Source organism: Sesamum indicum, linkage group LG6, assembly GCF_026168435.1.
Source record: "Sesamum indicum cultivar Baizhima isolate 11 linkage group LG6, ASM2616843v1, whole genome shotgun sequence".
NCBI lineage: Eukaryota > Viridiplantae > Streptophyta > Magnoliopsida > Lamiales > Pedaliaceae > Sesamum > Sesamum indicum.
Window position 1 is genome coordinate 15,572,179 of NC_142662.1, and position 16,797 is coordinate 15,588,975.

The window sequence follows — 16,797 nt, forward strand, 5'->3', positions numbered from 1 at the left end:
GAAGAAGAGGTCTTGGAGCTTACGTGCACTCAAACTTCTCATTTATAATTAATATGGGATGCGCCAACATCATTCATCAACGCCCTCATACTAGGGGTACGGGATAGATATAAGGTCTTTTTCCTGTATACGTCGCTAAATGATTCATCTTGCTATGTGATCGGTGGCTATTGTATTGTATTAACCACTATGACTTTATATAAACTTCATTACTTTATTCTTAAAAAAGCTGCCTCGTAAAAAAATGATACGTTGCGTCTTATAAGCCACTTAAATTTTTTTTTACCATTGATATTAGATGTGTACAAATATCACATCCACAAAAATAAATAAATAGTTGAAATTAAATGTTAAGATTAGAGGATTAAATTAAAATATAGCCACTTATCTTAGCGTATAAGAAAATTAAATGCCGTAGGGTCTTTAAGTCACGTCATTGGGCGGGGGGCAAGAAATAATTGAGATAGAATTATGGGCTGTGATGCATATTTTACTTGAATTGTTTAAACATGTGAGGGAGATTATGAGCCACAATATTTTACTTGCTATACTCTTCTTGATTATTATTATTAGTTGCACTTTCTTCCTCTAAAAGTTGATATAAAGGATAATTATAATTTTTTTTTTTTGAGATTTGATATAATAACAGATAGATTTATAGTTGAAAAATTATATTTAGCACCCCTAAGGTTTCCTTATGTCTAACAAATAAGTCCTTTCGTTAGTCAAAACTCACTGAATTTGCTGATATTAACAAAAAAAAACTAATCATGAAAATTGATATTTACCTTCGATTGACTGACTACTAACTTATTGCGGGTTAAATAATTTTTATCGGATAAACTACTCTTATAATAGCGAGGATGTACCTACTCGCATGCATCAACGCATGAAAGACGTACGAGGGTAATTTGATCATAAAAAGATCTTTTGACCTACAGTAAGTCGGTAATAAGTCATACATGGTTTAATATATATTTTTTCTATTATTTTTATAATATCAGCAAATTTGGTAGAGTTTGACTAAGAGGGGGAGTTATTTGTTAGAGAGAAGCAAAACTCAAGAGTGTTAAATGTAATTTTTCAAACCATAGAGGGTCTACGTGTAATTATAACAAATCTCAGGGGAGAGGAGTGTAATTATCCCTTGATATAATTACATCTAAACTCCATGTGGTCTGAAAAATTTCATCTAACACCAAGAGTGTTAATTTGCTTTCGTGTAGCAAATAAATCCCTCCGTTGGTCAAAATTCACTAATTTTTTTTTATTAATACAAAAATAGAAAAAAAACTCTATACTTACCCCCAATTGACTTATTATTGATTTATTACAGGTCAAATAAATCTTTTTTATGATCAAATTGCCTTCATACATATTCACGCGTTAAAACATATGAGGAGATATATCTTCTCCGTATAAGGATAGTTTAGTTGGGACAAAAATATTTGACTTGCAATAAGTCAGTAGTAAATCAATCAAGGATAAATATTAATTTTTTTTTATTATTTTTACTAATATAAGCAAAATCAGTTAATTTTTACTAACGAAGGAACTTATTTAGTAGACGAAAGGAAATTTTAGAGGTGTTAGTATAATTTTTCAAATTACATGGAATTTACATATAGTTACACCAAACTGCAAGGAAGAGACCCTTATTATCTTTACTATATTATTAAGGGAGAGCACCTCTTTGGTGTCTCTCCCTTTTTTGTTATGCTATTTTTTATTCTGTTTAATTATTTTAGCAAATTTTTTTTTATCTTTTTTCTCAACCTCTATTTTTCCTTTCCTCTCAACTCTCATATTTTTTCTTCTCCCACTTTTCTTACTCACAATTTCTATCTTTTTAATTTTTTTATTTATTTAATTAAAATATATAATTTAAAAATATAATAATTATATTTTAATATTTTAAATTAATTGCACACAAATTTTGGTGTGACACATAAAAGTTATTATACATGTCTCGACATGAATGCACGACCAAAGATGGAGCTGGCGTAATTATTATTGATATCAATTATCATGGCCCCTAATTGTTAATTTATTACTTAAAAAGATCCATGACAATTAAGTTTATGTGGGTCCACAATCTGCTAATATTTATCCAAATTGGGATGATTGAAAGCCAGCAAACCATCTAATCGTTGATCCATAAATTGATATATGAATTAAAACTGGGTTGGAATCTTCTGATTTTTTAAAGGAAAATCAATAATTCATTTCAGCAGCAAGTAAATCAAGAATGTGAGTAGTGGCAGAATTTGTTCCCTTTGTATGGCCAATATAGGAAAATTTTATTTCAAATTCGAGTCAATTAAACATAAATCGATTATACAACAGGTGCAATACACTTATAGTATACAACACAATTGTTGGACCGGAGAACAAAAGAACAAGGACATAACTCAAAATGAGATGCAATCTGATTAATGTTTATAATGATCGATCCAATAGACGATTCAGAGTTCCCGATAGCACATATCCTCTTATGAACGTCGAGCCAGTCACCCTCTACGAGGATCTTCCACCATCCAGCCTGAAAAGCCAATGGAACTGCTTCCCGGCAATGCTGCTATAGTTTTCACCAATTCCTCATCTACTTGCTTCTAGGACCTAAGGGATCGCCATGCAAGTAAGGAGCCTGAACAGTTATGAGTTAATATACCCGCACCCTGTTCATAACCACCACGGAATATAGCTCTGTCGAAGGTAATGGGATACATGAAATACACCTACTGAAGGTGTATATTTGTGTTTTTGCTTTCAATTAAGGTAGGTGATAGTACGATGTGTATATTATAAAAACTAACTATGTTGAATTAAGTATATTATTATATGGTAACAAATTCACGTGGGGGGACCCACAATTCCAAGAGATTTCTTTATTTAATAGTGAGGATTTAAAAGGAAATTAAGAATTAAGAGAGAGAAGATCAGTGGCGAATTATAAGATAAAGTTTAGGGTTTAGGTTTTCTTTAAGGATTTAGATAAGTTTTATAAGTTTTCAAGATATTTTATAAAATGTACGAGTGGTTATAATAGTTACAAGTTGAGAGAAAGAGAGAGGGGAAGAGTCAGAGGTGGCAATTCGGGTTTGAACAATAGAGAAAGCAAGTGCAAAAAGACTAAGAGTGGGAGTGGGTGTATTCGCCACTAATCTTCTCTCTTTTGATTCTTAATTTCCTTTTAAATCCTCACTGTTAAATAAAGAAATCTCTTAGAATTGTGGGTCCCCCAACGTGAATTTTGTTACCATATAATAATATACTTAATTCAACATAGTTAGTTTCTGTAATATACACATCTTATTATTACCTACCTTAATCGGAAGCAAAAACACAAATATACACCTTCAGTAGGTGTATTTCATGTTGGATAGTGCCACACAATAATTTCGTTGAAATCCCAATGGCCTATCAAAATCTACCGGATAACTTGTTTGTCCATGTCCCAAAAGGTCTCAGCAATGAGACCGATATCCATTCACATGTAGTTTGATGAATTAGGCCGAACACTTTAGAAACTATTCTAGAAAGAGGTATCCGTCTGATAATTCTAAAAGAAATAGGTCATGGAACTATTTATCCTCCAAAAATTGATAGTTGTATTGAACTCACTCTCCACTGCATGCCGGATACAAGAAGGTTCAGGCCTTTGAGCATGTTGCGCCATCTGTAAGAGGGGTGATATCTCGGCTTGGCTCCCAAGATAGATGAATGAGGAAAATACCGAGTCTTGAGAACCCTAGTCAAAAGGTTTTCGGTCATGTAAGAAACCTCTAGAGTTGTTTAGATAACATTGCCAGATTGAAGGACTTGAGTTGTCGGAAACCCACTCCAGGGTGGACATAAGTTTTCAAGATATCTAACGAATTTTCTTGTTTTCTTTATTCTTCCACTAGAAATTAGCCGCCTACATCTCAAGTTCGTGAAGTAACCTATTTGGTAAGCTAAAACAGGACAGTACATACGCCAAAATAGCTTGAATGATGTCTTGATCAAAACTCCTTTGTCGGGTTGGGAAATGTCCTTTTCATGCCACCGTGAATACGACTTCACATTTTATCCTTAATGGATCAGAAAACCTCCTTTTGTGACCTTCCTATTGACGAAGACATTGTTGAGGAGATAAATTACCAGAACACTTTCCATTAACCACAACGGAGTAAGAAACAACAGTGATCAAAAGCATATTAACTCAATGAAAAAGTGAGGGAAACTGAGCTTGTACATCACCTATTTCAGGAAAGCCCATTTGTTGTTGTATGCCTTGCTGATGTCGAGCTTTAAGGCCAAGAATCCTTTCATACTACTAGACTAAGACCCCAGAAAGTGGTTAATTTCAAATGCAAGAAGGATGATATCTATAGTCAATCGACTTACGATGAATTCAGATTGAGTAGGGGAATAATAAGATCAAGAATTAGCTCCAGCCTATTAGTTATGACTTTTGACACAATTTTGTAGATAACATTACACAAACTAATAGGCCGACACTGGGTGAGATTATCGAGTTTTTTGAATTTGGGAATTAATACTGATCTTATTCGAATTCAGCGATTTGGATGAGCGACCTCACTACTGTTAGCTAATTCCACAAAGATCAAGTGTTGGGTTCCGAGAATAAGAGCTCGTCGGGCACGTCCCCGACAACGACCCTCCGACGCTCAAGTTAGGTTGATCGAGGTAAAAGTATACGATCAAAGACGTAGATCAAAAGGCTCCATATTCATTACCTCAAAATGTAGCATTTTGAGGTATTTATAGGGCTTAGCTGGACACTGTTGAATGGGCCACGTGGCCTTATCCTGCTAGCTTACGTCCGTTATCGGACAGTTTTCGTTGCCTGGGTCTTCAAGTGGATAGTCGGGTTCGGGTTGAGTCCGCTCCGACCCGACCGATAAAAAGACTCGGATCCAGAACGAAAAGACTGAAATGCCCTTCATTAAGGGTATTATAGACATTTCTCATGTATACATATCAAATACAATGTGAGTTGAGTAAATATCATAAGGAAGATGCAAATCATTCAAAATTTAGAATGGAGTCATATGAGACAAAGCGTTACAAATTTCATCTTTTGCATATGGTTTTAGCAGTTCCTGTGCATGGATCCCATAACCACACATATGAGGTACTCTGTCCCTCTGGATAACTTCAAATGTCTCTTTAAAGTCATCAACGATACACCTTTAGACATCCGAATCTTTTTCAACCCAACCACTGTCAATTGTTTTTAGTCTGAATTAGATTAGTTTTTCTCCTCGCACTCGCCTTCCCATGGAAATACGTGTTCTACGTTTGTTTCTATTTTCAAGTTCTTTTCGGAACGTGTCAAAACATACCTAATGTTTGTCATCATTCAGAAATATCTTGTCTAAGTGTTTTAACTGTTTTAGCATAGATACATACATATACATAAATATATATAAAAAAGACATGATTTGATAATGAATAGTAATTTTTTTCTTCCAAAATACGATATTAAATATACAATACTTATTTTAAATTATCTCAAAAAACAAATCCAAACATACATACTATCTCTAACAATCACTTATTTATCTTTCTTTTTCTCTCTCTATCTCCACAAAACACTCAAAAAACGAACCCAAGCACTATGGGAGTATTTTAGCCTATTTGTAAAACACGGGATTTTCTGAGCTATTTCGAAAAACAATTTTAAATAAATTTTAAATAAATACAATATGTGGATTAGATCTATGCAAATATTTGGGGGAAAATGCAATCAACCCCCTTGTGATATTGCAAATGAGCAAATTACCCCCTTATGAAAAAATAAATAACGATTTACCTCCTTGTATTTTTTAAAATACAACAATTTACCTCCTTATATTTTTTAAAATGAAGCAATTTACCTCTTATATAAGGAGGTAAATTGCTTTATTTTAAAAAAGTATAGGGGGGTAAATTTCTATATTTTTTTTCATAGAGAACTAATGTGCTCATTTTTAATATCACATGGGGTAAATTGCTATTCACCCCAAATTTTTGTGGTGTAGTTAGTATTTTTCGTGATTAAATGGAGTAAGTGTCTTTAATTTTTGGAGTTTTCATTTCTTTTAGCTACAAAACAAAAAAAGGAAATTATTTGATATATGAGTTTTTTCAAATTATTGAAGCGTGTGAGTATTTTGAGTTTTATTTTTTATTAGTGGAATATGTAATTCATTTTAATTAGATTCTATAAAATGCTTTTAAAAGATGGGGAGCTGTTATAGTGAATTTGATACGAAAAATAAAGACGAGTGATTGACGTAGAGAATAGAGAATTAAAATTTATTATTATATAGCCTTTAACGTGATTGGTATATGTGGAAAAGATTAATTTGGGACACGTGTTGAGCCACTCCATCAATATTTAGAATTTAAATTTGAAATGTATATCGATATCCACACATAGTAAAATGGTAGTAGACCAAAATTAAGTTAATTTTGATCGAATACTAATTTATAAGAATTTTGAATTTTTTTAGATGTTAAAAAAAATTATTGGTTAGAAAAATAATCTATTTTAAATATATTAAGTATTTGTTTTGTATTTTATACAAAATCTTGTCTTCAAAATTTAATAATTTTTTTTATTGTCAAGGAAAAAATTATTGGATAGAAAAAAACATCTATTTTAATTATAGTATATCTATTCTATATATATATATTGGAAATTTTATCTCCAAAATTATATTGAATTGTTAATTATCAAGAAGAACTTTTATTGGTTAGAAATATAATGTATTTAAGAATATTAAATATTTATTTTATATTTGTCCAAAATCATATCTCCAAGATTGTGATACTAATTTAATTTGTATTTATCTCAAAAAATTACTTAATGATCATGATTGTAATATTCATATATTTTTATATATAATTATGGGTTTAATTGATAATTACTTTTCCTAAATTTAGTAAATAATTAGAAAAAATATTTTGTAAACAGGACCACAATTGAATCAAAGCACCATGGCAAAACTAGCCATCAGATGAAGGAATTGGGGAGTACTTGATCAAGAGGGATTTGAAAAAGATGGGCAACCTCCTCATAAAGATCAGGGATAGGGAAGCAAATACCGACCAGGAGTTGGGTGGTGAAAAAGCACAAACAATTGGGAAGTTCGCGAGTCCGGTTGACTATAAGAGGAGGGAACATACATAGTATAATCGGAAGGAATCCTGTATCCCTCCACTAGACAACAAACGTCGGCTAGTTTAAGGGAAGAGGGGGCTCAGCCCCCCACAACGGGGGTCCTTGCTTCTTCCCTTTAACCTTCCTCCTCGTTCTCCCCTGCATCCTCCTCCTCCTCCTCTCAGGATATTCCAGCAGGCGACGCAGAGTAGCAGCGGCTACCTCAGGCTTCACCTCCTGGCCCCACCAAAGACGGACAAACCAAGGCTTGTCCTCCAAGAAGTGGCCTTAAAGGGATCCTCGCCAGCCATCCGTTCACCCATGAACCTCACAAACTCAGTTGAGGAAGTCATAGACAAAATACACAATGCAAAGAGATGAAGAAATCCTAAAAAGAAGATGATGTAGTTAAGTGAAAGAAAACTTACAAAAATAAAATGAAGAACCTCTAATGCTAAAAAACCTCTCTCCAAGTAGGGGGGGAGGGAGGAGGAGGAAGGAGGAAGTGGGAAGGATGCTGCCAAAGAAGATAAAGAGAAAAAGGGTGGTTAATCACACTCAAGCCAACTAACTGTCTCTCATTGGGATGTTACCAAGGAAGTGGACGTGTGCAGGGGTGGTTACCATCACCCCACTAGGAGCAGGGGATGATAGGCACGCGCGCACCCCCCATACTGGCTAGACCCTATATTTTCAAATCATATCCGACAGAGCAGATCCCGAAATTTGAGGGGCATGTCCCCCAAATTTTGTTTTGGAATAAGGACATCCCTTCCAAGAAGGACTCTATCTGGGGGAGATAGAGGCTCCCTCCCACCAAAAGGAACTCTCTACTCTAAGAATGATTAGACATACTTCATTCTTCTCAGAGTAAGGGCTGAATGATGTGATCATAAATAGGCGGCCTAAGGTGAGGCCCATTTGTTAGCCTAATAACAGGCCAAGGAGGCCCAATGGCCCAAAGAGACCTGAGAATGCCTCATGGACCTTCCCTGAGCTATGGCCTAAGAGAGTCAGAGCCTAGGAGAAAGCCTAGTCTTTGGGAGGCCAAGAAGCCCAATGCTACACTGGCTGCTAGGGATCACTTGTCCAGGTGACTAAACGTCATTTGAGCAGAACCTAACGAGGAGATCCGAAAAGGCAAAACTCTTGGAGAAGTGGGATCCTTACACTGTTGAGGACTTCTGATCGAGTTGGACTTAGCTACTAGCAACGACCTCCCCTACTCTCTAGGGGACCAGACTCCCTCCTCACGAAGGGACTTCGAGCATAAGACTAGGTTTGGCGTCCTTTAGCAGGGGGACAATTTTTTAGAAATTCACAAGCGAAATTCTACTATACACACTCACTGTATTCGCTCTTTTCACCATAGCTTGTTATCTCATTTCGTGTTTTCTCCTTTTAATATTATTATTTTAATATTACATACTAACTTGGGCGTTAGAGTGCTAATATTTTTTTTTCCACAGATTTTCATTTTTTAAGCTTGCAACGTATTTGGCCCATCAAGGAGCTCAAATCCACAAGTTATTCTACCCATACAGTTTTGCACGCATCAATAGTATTTCTCAATTTTGGACTTGAATTTTAGCTCATTCCTCTGATCAACGGGAGAAAATCTTATTTTGTGATTCACTTTGTCTAACATATATATAATTTACACTATTACATTTAAAATTCTTAATTCACTTCAATACATTAACTATTGGTTATTAAATTGAGTTTTCATGGTAATAAAATTTCATATTTTATCCTTCAAAAGGTCTACTATCTTCCATTTCTACTTTATTGTGCTACACTGCTCCGTACAATCCAAAAATTACTTAGAGAGCAACACGATTTGCAAGTTGCTATAAGCCTATAGCATATTAATTTGATCTTTTTTTTATTTTTATATTAAAATATAACAATTATTGCCTATTTATGCATTTTTACCCATTTCGTATTTTAAATTTTTGCATATTTTATCTTTTTAATTATTATAGTTTTTCTTTGTTTTGCTAAGCTTTTCTATTAATGTATTCAAGCTTTTAGACAAATGTATGATAAATATTGGTTGTTTTAATTATTGATTTGTTTTTGTTCAATTTATTATTTTTTTACGCATTAATTTTCATCTTTTATTGTGCCAATGAAAGTTATCTATTCTTTTATGTCCGATGATAATGTTGCGATATTTCTGATTTAATTGAATTTAGTCATTTTATTTTTATTTTTACTTATTTTATTTCCTCATTCATATTTAATTTACTCCTTATCTTTTGGATCAAATTGATGAAATGATATTGAGATTTTAAAAATATGTAAATTATTTTTTCTTTTTATCATCCATCTTTCTTCTTTTACCCTTTCAGTTGTCTTCTTTATAATTCATTAAACATAAATTTATGTTTTTGCTTTATATTTTATCTTTTAATAAGTGAGTTCATTTTATATTTATGCATTTTAATATAATTTTTTATGGAAGATTAATTATATAATAAATAGAATACATTTAACTAATTCTTTACATTTTTTTATATATAGGGTTGGATATGTGCAAAAAGTGATCTATATTTATTTAATAGAATGCCATAATCATTTGAAAGTAATCCTCATATAATATATATATAATCATGCATAGCATGAAGTCTAAATTAATCTATATATATATAGCAGAACAATGGTTGACCAAAATCATGTTACTTTTAACCAAATACTAATTTATGAAAATTTTTGAATTTTTTCAATGTGTCAAGAAAAAAATTATTGGTTAGAAAAATCATATATTTTAAATATACTAAGTATTAATTTTGTATTTTATCAAAAATCTTATCTCTAAGATTATTATGTTTAAATTGATGAAATTTAAAAAAAAAAGGATTTCAAATGATTTTATATTGAAAAAAATTAAAAATCCAACAATATTCAACAAAATATAGTCCAAATTTATAGTTTAAGGATTTAAAACCTTTTGAATTTAAAATCATCCAAATAAATCCAAGAAAAATATTAGATTTGAAATCCATAACTTCAAATTTATCAATTCAAATATATCCTAAGATAACTCAAACAAAAAAAAAAAAAAAACCCTCAAAAATTCAATTGTTAAATATTTTAACTGTAAGGTTAAAAAATTATCCTAAGTTCGAGTAGTTTTATGTGAACAAGAGGGTGTTTGACTAAATTTATTTAAAATATCTTATAAATACTTACATCTTATAAGATGTTTTTAGGCCTTATAAGATAAAGCACATGCATCTTATAAAATATTTTTAAAACTTATAAAATGTTGAATTTTTATTTTAAAAATCCTCTCAAAGTATTTGAATAAAATAAATAAGAGTTTATACAGATGATAGTATTCAAGATTTTGTAATTAATATGGTAAAAATTGAAGGAATTTGATAATCTTACAAATTAAGTTAAGAACTTCCAAAAAATTCAAAAGACAATTCCTTTCCTAACATCTTAATTTTGGATCCTATACGCTCAATCTCTGAAACTTTTACCAAACTCTTACAGCATCATATAAATTGTCAAACATCTCCGTATAAAATGTTTTGAAGAGCTTATTTGGTAAAAACGCACATCCACATGTCATAATGTTTGGAATTTACAGCTTCTACAACAAGTTAACTAATGGCAAAAACTAAATTGGAAAGGGAGAGGAGGGTGCATGCTTGGAGTATAATAATCTTCTGCGTAATGCACCATTGGAATGGGATCGTAGAAGCAATCCCATAACATCTTATATCTACCTTTTTCAGTAAAAAAAGTTTGGGTCGATATCGCTTACTCGTTTAGTAATCTCACGAGTTCATCGCTATAAAAGGAAACCTGCTTGGGAGCAATAGCATCACTGAATCTCGACGACTACAATATATAAGATCTTAGTCTGGTCTGGTTACTGTTCATGGATAAGATGAGCAATACCATTTCATTCTTTACTCTACTCCTCATTCAGCTTCTTGTTTGTCTGCTTGATGGCCATGACAAAACTCTAAGGCTGGCCTTTGCTGAGAGTAGTAATGTGTCAGTAAGTCTCTCTCTCTCTCTCTCTCTTGTTGTGACTACTGTCGATATACATGTTGAAGAAAATCAGTAATGCTGCAAATTGTCATTGTGATGAGTCAACAGGTCTACATTGTTTATCTTGGAGAGAGGCAACATAACGACCCAAAACTCGTAACAGATTCACATCATGACATGCTTACTAACTTAATGGGAAGGTAATAAAGAAAGGCGCTAGTATTTCTTTGCAGATAATGATTAATATTCATAAAAACAGATAGAGAATGTCGATGGCTAACTGAAAATAATCCATTGTGCAGCAAGGAATTGGCCAAAGAGTCGATGGTGTACAGTTACAGGCACGGGTTTTCTGGATTTGCAGCTAAACTAACAGCATCTCAAGCACAACAACTATCTGGTAAGAACAAGAACCTTAAAGGCATTTGCTTACTTGTATATACTGGTTTCTGATGAAGATGATACATTTTGACAGAGCATCCTGATGTAGTAGGCGTGATGCCAAATTCGTTTTACAAGCTGCAAACAACAAGAAGCTGGGATTATTTGGGTCTCTCTCCTCAAACACCAAATAATCTTCTAAATAAAAGTAATATGGGCGACGGAGTTATTATAGGTGTCCTAGATACAGGTTAATAGTTCTCAACTTCCCCCCACAAAATTTTCTCATTGCTTGCTGCTACATGAATACAGTTAATGGTGATTTACCTGTAGGAATATGGCCGGAGTCTAAAGCTTTTCGTGATGAAGGGCTGGGAGAAATCCCTTCTGGGTGGAAGGGATTCTGCCAATCTGGAGATCAATTCAGTGCTGCTAAACATTGTAACAAAAAGCTGATTGGAGCTCGGTGGTTTGTCGATGGACTACTAGCTGAGATTGGGCGAACATTGAATTTGACAAGATTGGGCGAAATTTTGTCTGCCCGAGATGCAGAAGGTCATGGGACTCACGTATCCAGCACCGCAGCTGGTGCTTATGTGGCAAACGTCAGCTACGATGGTGTTGGTCTAGGAACGGCAAGAGGAGGTGCTCCCCGTGCTCGACTGGCCATTTACAAGGTCTGCTGGAAACTTTCAGGTGGACAGTGTGCATCAGCTGATATACTCAAAGCATTTGATGAAGCAATCAAGGATGGAGTCCATGTCTTAACTTTATCAATTGCAGCTGCTTCTCTTCCTCTCTACTCTGAAGTTGACGGACGTGATGCCATTGCCATAGGCTCCTTCCATGCCATTGCAAGAGGCATCACCGTTGTCTGTGGAGCTGGAAATGATGGCCCGTTACCACAGACTGTCAAAAACACAGCACCATGGATTATAACTGTCGCAGCCAGCACCATGGATAGAGCATACCCAACCCAAATCACTCTTGGAAACAACAAAACCTTTCAGGTGAGTAATTTATGGTTCGCCAGATGCATCAAGGCATTGATACTGATTTTCCAAGGAAAACCCTTGCAGGGTCAGTCTATCTATACGGGAAAGGAAGAAGGCTTCACAGGGCTTTTCTACCCTGCAGATGGAGGCCCCGATGCCACAGCGGGGTAGCTCTTCAAAGATGTATTGTTTGGATACACGAAGTCATTTATTTATATAAAATTAACATCCCATTTGTGTTTTTACAGCGTGTGTGAAGATCTTAACCTCAAGCCTAATCTTGTTGCTGGAAAGGTAGTTCTTTGTTTCACAACAGTGTCCAGTCGAATTGTGACACAAATCGCAGCACGATCAGTCAGAGTAGCAGGTGGTGTTGGCGTGATTGTTTCCAAGCCTCCCAATGATATCACAGCTCAATGCCGCAGCTTCCCCTGTGCAGAAGTTGATTACGAGGTCGGCACCCAGATCCTGTTCTACATCCGTTCAGCCGGGTAAAACCTCTCACCAACCTCTCATTAGACTCCAGTTTCTTATCCACAGAACCATGATTCAGTAAGCTGTTCATCCTTGATTTATCTTCTTCAATCAGACATCCAGTGGTGAAACTAAGCCCTCCTCCAACTCTTGTGGGCAAGGCTGTCCCAGCCAAGATTGCCGAATTCTCATCAAGAGGCCCTAACACTGTTGCAGCTTCAGTACTCAAGGTACATAGAGTTACTAATAAAGATAGCGGCTCTCTGAACTCTATACTAAATATATAACTGCCTAAATTCATTCAGTGTATGAATGAACAGAAGCTTACCTCATACACTCCCTAATTAAGCTGCAAGAATCACAAGACATGTAATTCCAGGAACTTATACTCCTACCAAAAGCTGATTAGGTATAGGTTGACACTGGAGAATCTTAGTTACGGATATTACTGCATTGAACTAAGAAAAGTACTTATTTTTCATTCATGTGAAATTTAAAAATGTAATCGTCTCAATTTGACTTTCCTGGCCCCTTTGCTCACACATCGAACAGCCAGATATAGCTGCACCAGGAGTGCAAATAATAGCTGCAACCTCTGCTCTTGATACATCCGCAGAACAAGGTTTCACTATGCTTTCTGGGACATCAATGGCTACTCCGCACATTGCTGGCATTGTGGCTCTTCTCAGGGCACTACATGCTGATTGGTCACCTGCTGCAATCAGATCTGCACTTACCACGACAGGTGAACCTTTTTCCCTTTCTCCACAACTAATACAAACTAAACCAATATATTCCTTCACGAATTCTAATTTCTAGCCAAATTGTTACTGAAGCTTGGATGAGTGATCCATATGGCGTTCCAATCTTTGCTGAAGGAGACCCACATAAGCTTGCTGATCCTTTTGATTTTGGGGGTGGAATTGCAAACCCAAATGGTGCTGCATGCCCAGGATTGGTATATGACATGGATGAAAGTGACTATATCAATTATCTTTGCAGCATGGAGTACAACAACTCTGCTATCTCTCGACTAACAGGGAAACCTGTAACGTGTCCAAAAACAGTCTCATTACTAGATGTAAATTTACCTTCCATAACTATACCATATCTTGGAAACTCAACTACCTTAACCAGAACGGTAACTAATGTTGGAGCGACAAACTCCATATACCATGTCATAGTTGAACCTCCAACTGGTACAATTGTACTTGTAAACCCCCCTATATTGATTTTTAACTCCATGACCAAGAAAATCTCCTTCACAGTGACAGTCAGCTCGATGCATCAACTGAGTGCTGGATATTATTTTGGGAGCCTGATATGGACTGATGGTGTACATGATGTGAGAAGTCCTATTTCTGTCAGAACTGCAATGCCACGATTACATGCTGCTGCAATTTGAAGATGCTATTTCCCCAAACTCATTGGAAGAATGAGATATTTATATCACTAAAAATTATAATAAACCATTACCAACCATTACCATTACATTCACCTGATATGGAATAAGTTCTGGATTTGGGAAGAGCATAATTATTCATAATATGCGTGTCTCATTCAGAGACCACATGATTTCTGCACCATCATTTCCAGATCTTCTGCATGCTAAAATGCTTAAGGTGGTATGATTTAGTATTTCGTACTAAAACAGAGTCTAGGTATGAAACTACTCTTTGTTTTATACTAGTTTGGTTTACCTAGTTTTGCTTTGTGTTCCATCGACATGGGATCAATTGTTATGTATAAATCACAGACTTTCCAATACTGATGAAGCTCGAAACTATTACCATTAATGGGGTAGTTAGTATAGTAAAATAGTAATAACATTCTGAGAATGAGTTACTAGTTCTCCCTCACGCTTCATAAAGAAATTAACTCATTCACAGCTTGTAGATGGCTGTAGGTGAACTTGCAGGAGTCAGCCTGACAAATTTGGTTCAATACTTTTGTGTTCATGGAAATACTACAGAGATAGGTCACCTACAGAAAACAACTAATAACTAACACAAGCATATCATTTGTGTCACCTCTCTTTAGCTGATGAAATTTCTATGACTAAATATGCAACAAATTCAGAGATGGAAATAAGTCGACTATCCCTAAGATATTTCTTTCTTATGCTAGACAAAATCAAGAGAAAACAAGAAAAACATGGCAATCAAGATTCAAGCAGCAGAACAGAAAAGGAATAATATGTTACAAAATCAAACCAATTATTCCCTCGCGTTCTAAAGAACTGAAAAAAGCAGATGGATATCCATACATACAAGTCTATGTAATCAGAGCACAGGGAATGAATTGTATTAAGAGGAGCGTAACAATTTAAAAGCAGATGTCTCAATCATGATGCCTCATCTTAATTTCCAAATGACTAGTGGCACTATGCAAAGCTGCAAAAGAATTTATTAGTTTATTTCACCGGTAGTCCTATGAGGATTAGAAGCAGCCCCTCACAAATTAAATAATCCCTCGAGTCACCAGTGTAACATTTGCTTTGGACCTTTCGGTGATGTCAAGAGCTTTTTGGTTCAGTAAACTCTGGAGTCTTTCCACCAGTTTTTCAATTGTCTGACATAAGGTATAACAATCAAGTGGTTTTTTTGTATTCTGTGGAATACAATGAAAAAACACCATATTGGAATAGGAGATCCTAACGGGTATCAGTCAACAATTTGAAGAACTTATGCTAATGCAACTTTAACATTTGCTGAAGTTATACAAATCTTGGAGCTCATCTAAGAAGACAATCTCTAATTGCAAGAACAGAATACAAACTACCTATGAATCAAAACCTCCACTCTTCTGACTGGCTCCATCTACTTATAGTTAGCTATTTGAGGATTTTTATCATAGCTCAAGCTATTGACAATAATCAAGATTTGTTTTTGGAGCCTAAAACCATTGGAGAAACAGCAATGCAGAATACACAATCAAGAGTCACATCGTAGTACATCAATCAGCAGCTATCAAACGAAAAACAAAAATCAAGAAAATGGATCACCAAAACTTGCACAACTCATAAAAGCATTCTAATGCGCGCGACTGTACGAGAAAATAATTCAAATATAACCTGAAAGAATCAGTTATCAACCAAATGGGCATCGTTTTGCGGCAACCCATCTCGATTTTCATTACAACTGGTAAGAATTGTTCTCGGGGTTAACAGCATAGACCTGCACAAAGGGCAAGTGACCTGTCCCTCATCAAGCCAAGTGTCCAAACACCCACTGTGGAACACATGGCTGCAGTTGCAGAGCTCCCTGATCTCATCACACCATTCTATACACTCCAAGCAAATACTGCACACGATCAGCTCAGACAATTCCTCTTCTTCTCCTCCTTGTCGTCGTCTGATAAAATCTTGAAATTGAACACGGGGAACTCTTTTCTTGATAGCTGCAGTCACAACGTTCACTGGGATTGGAACAAGAGAAGGGGAAGAGCCATCTAAGATAAGAATATAGTTCTCAGAATTGTCCCTGGAATTAGGCTCTTCTTCAGGGGGTGGCTTGTAGAGGCCCAGTTGGGCGAGTGTGCCAATGAACAGGAATCTGGCGTGAGTGAAGATGTTGGCAAAGAAGGTGATGATGGAAATGGCTCTGGGTATTCTGATAGCGAGATAAAGGAAACCCATTGAGAGAAGAAGCAATCAAATTCAAAGGAATGGATGAGAATCGAAAGAGTTGAAAGTTCAGGACGGAAGCGGAGTTGAGGAAGTCTGAAGCATTTGCCCACGAAGAAAAGCAAATTATTATTTTCTAATTTGGATAACTTATCCTA

At 35.2% G+C, this 16,797-nt stretch overlaps 2 protein-coding genes across 5 annotated transcripts; one reads left to right on the forward strand and one right to left on the reverse strand.

Moving 5' to 3' along the window:
• Positions 1-10,664: 10,664 nt before the first annotated feature.
• On the reverse strand, positions 10,665-16,797 carry LOC105164406 (RING-H2 finger protein ATL80-like). Of its 4 annotated transcripts, none has more exons than XM_088881771.1 (4): positions 14,143-16,797; positions 11,873-14,060; positions 11,598-11,683; positions 10,665-11,151 (listed from the first exon to the last, which is right to left on the reverse strand). In XM_088881771.1, the coding sequence occupies exon 1, from the start codon at positions 16,649-16,651 to the stop codon at positions 16,097-16,099; it is 555 nt and encodes a 184-aa protein (XP_088737897.1). In that variant the 5' UTR covers positions 16,652-16,797; the 3' UTR covers positions 10,665-11,151; positions 11,598-11,683; positions 11,873-14,060; positions 14,143-16,096. The 4 variants fall into 4 exon arrangements, with proteins under 4 accessions (XP_088737897.1, XP_088737896.1, XP_088737894.1 ...); XM_088881770.1 differs by having other exon boundaries at positions 10,665-11,205; XM_088881768.1 differs by having other exon boundaries at positions 10,665-11,208.
• On the forward strand, positions 11,041-14,419 carry SBT3.5 (Subtilase family protein). Its single transcript, XM_011083054.3, has 10 exons — positions 11,041-11,171; positions 11,273-11,364; positions 11,467-11,564; positions 11,640-11,795; positions 11,879-12,555; positions 12,625-12,707; positions 12,789-13,031; positions 13,130-13,244; positions 13,567-13,759; positions 13,851-14,419. The coding sequence occupies exons 1-10, from the start codon at positions 11,049-11,051 to the stop codon at positions 14,417-14,419; spliced, it is 2,349 nt and encodes a 782-aa protein (XP_011081356.1). The 5' UTR covers positions 11,041-11,048.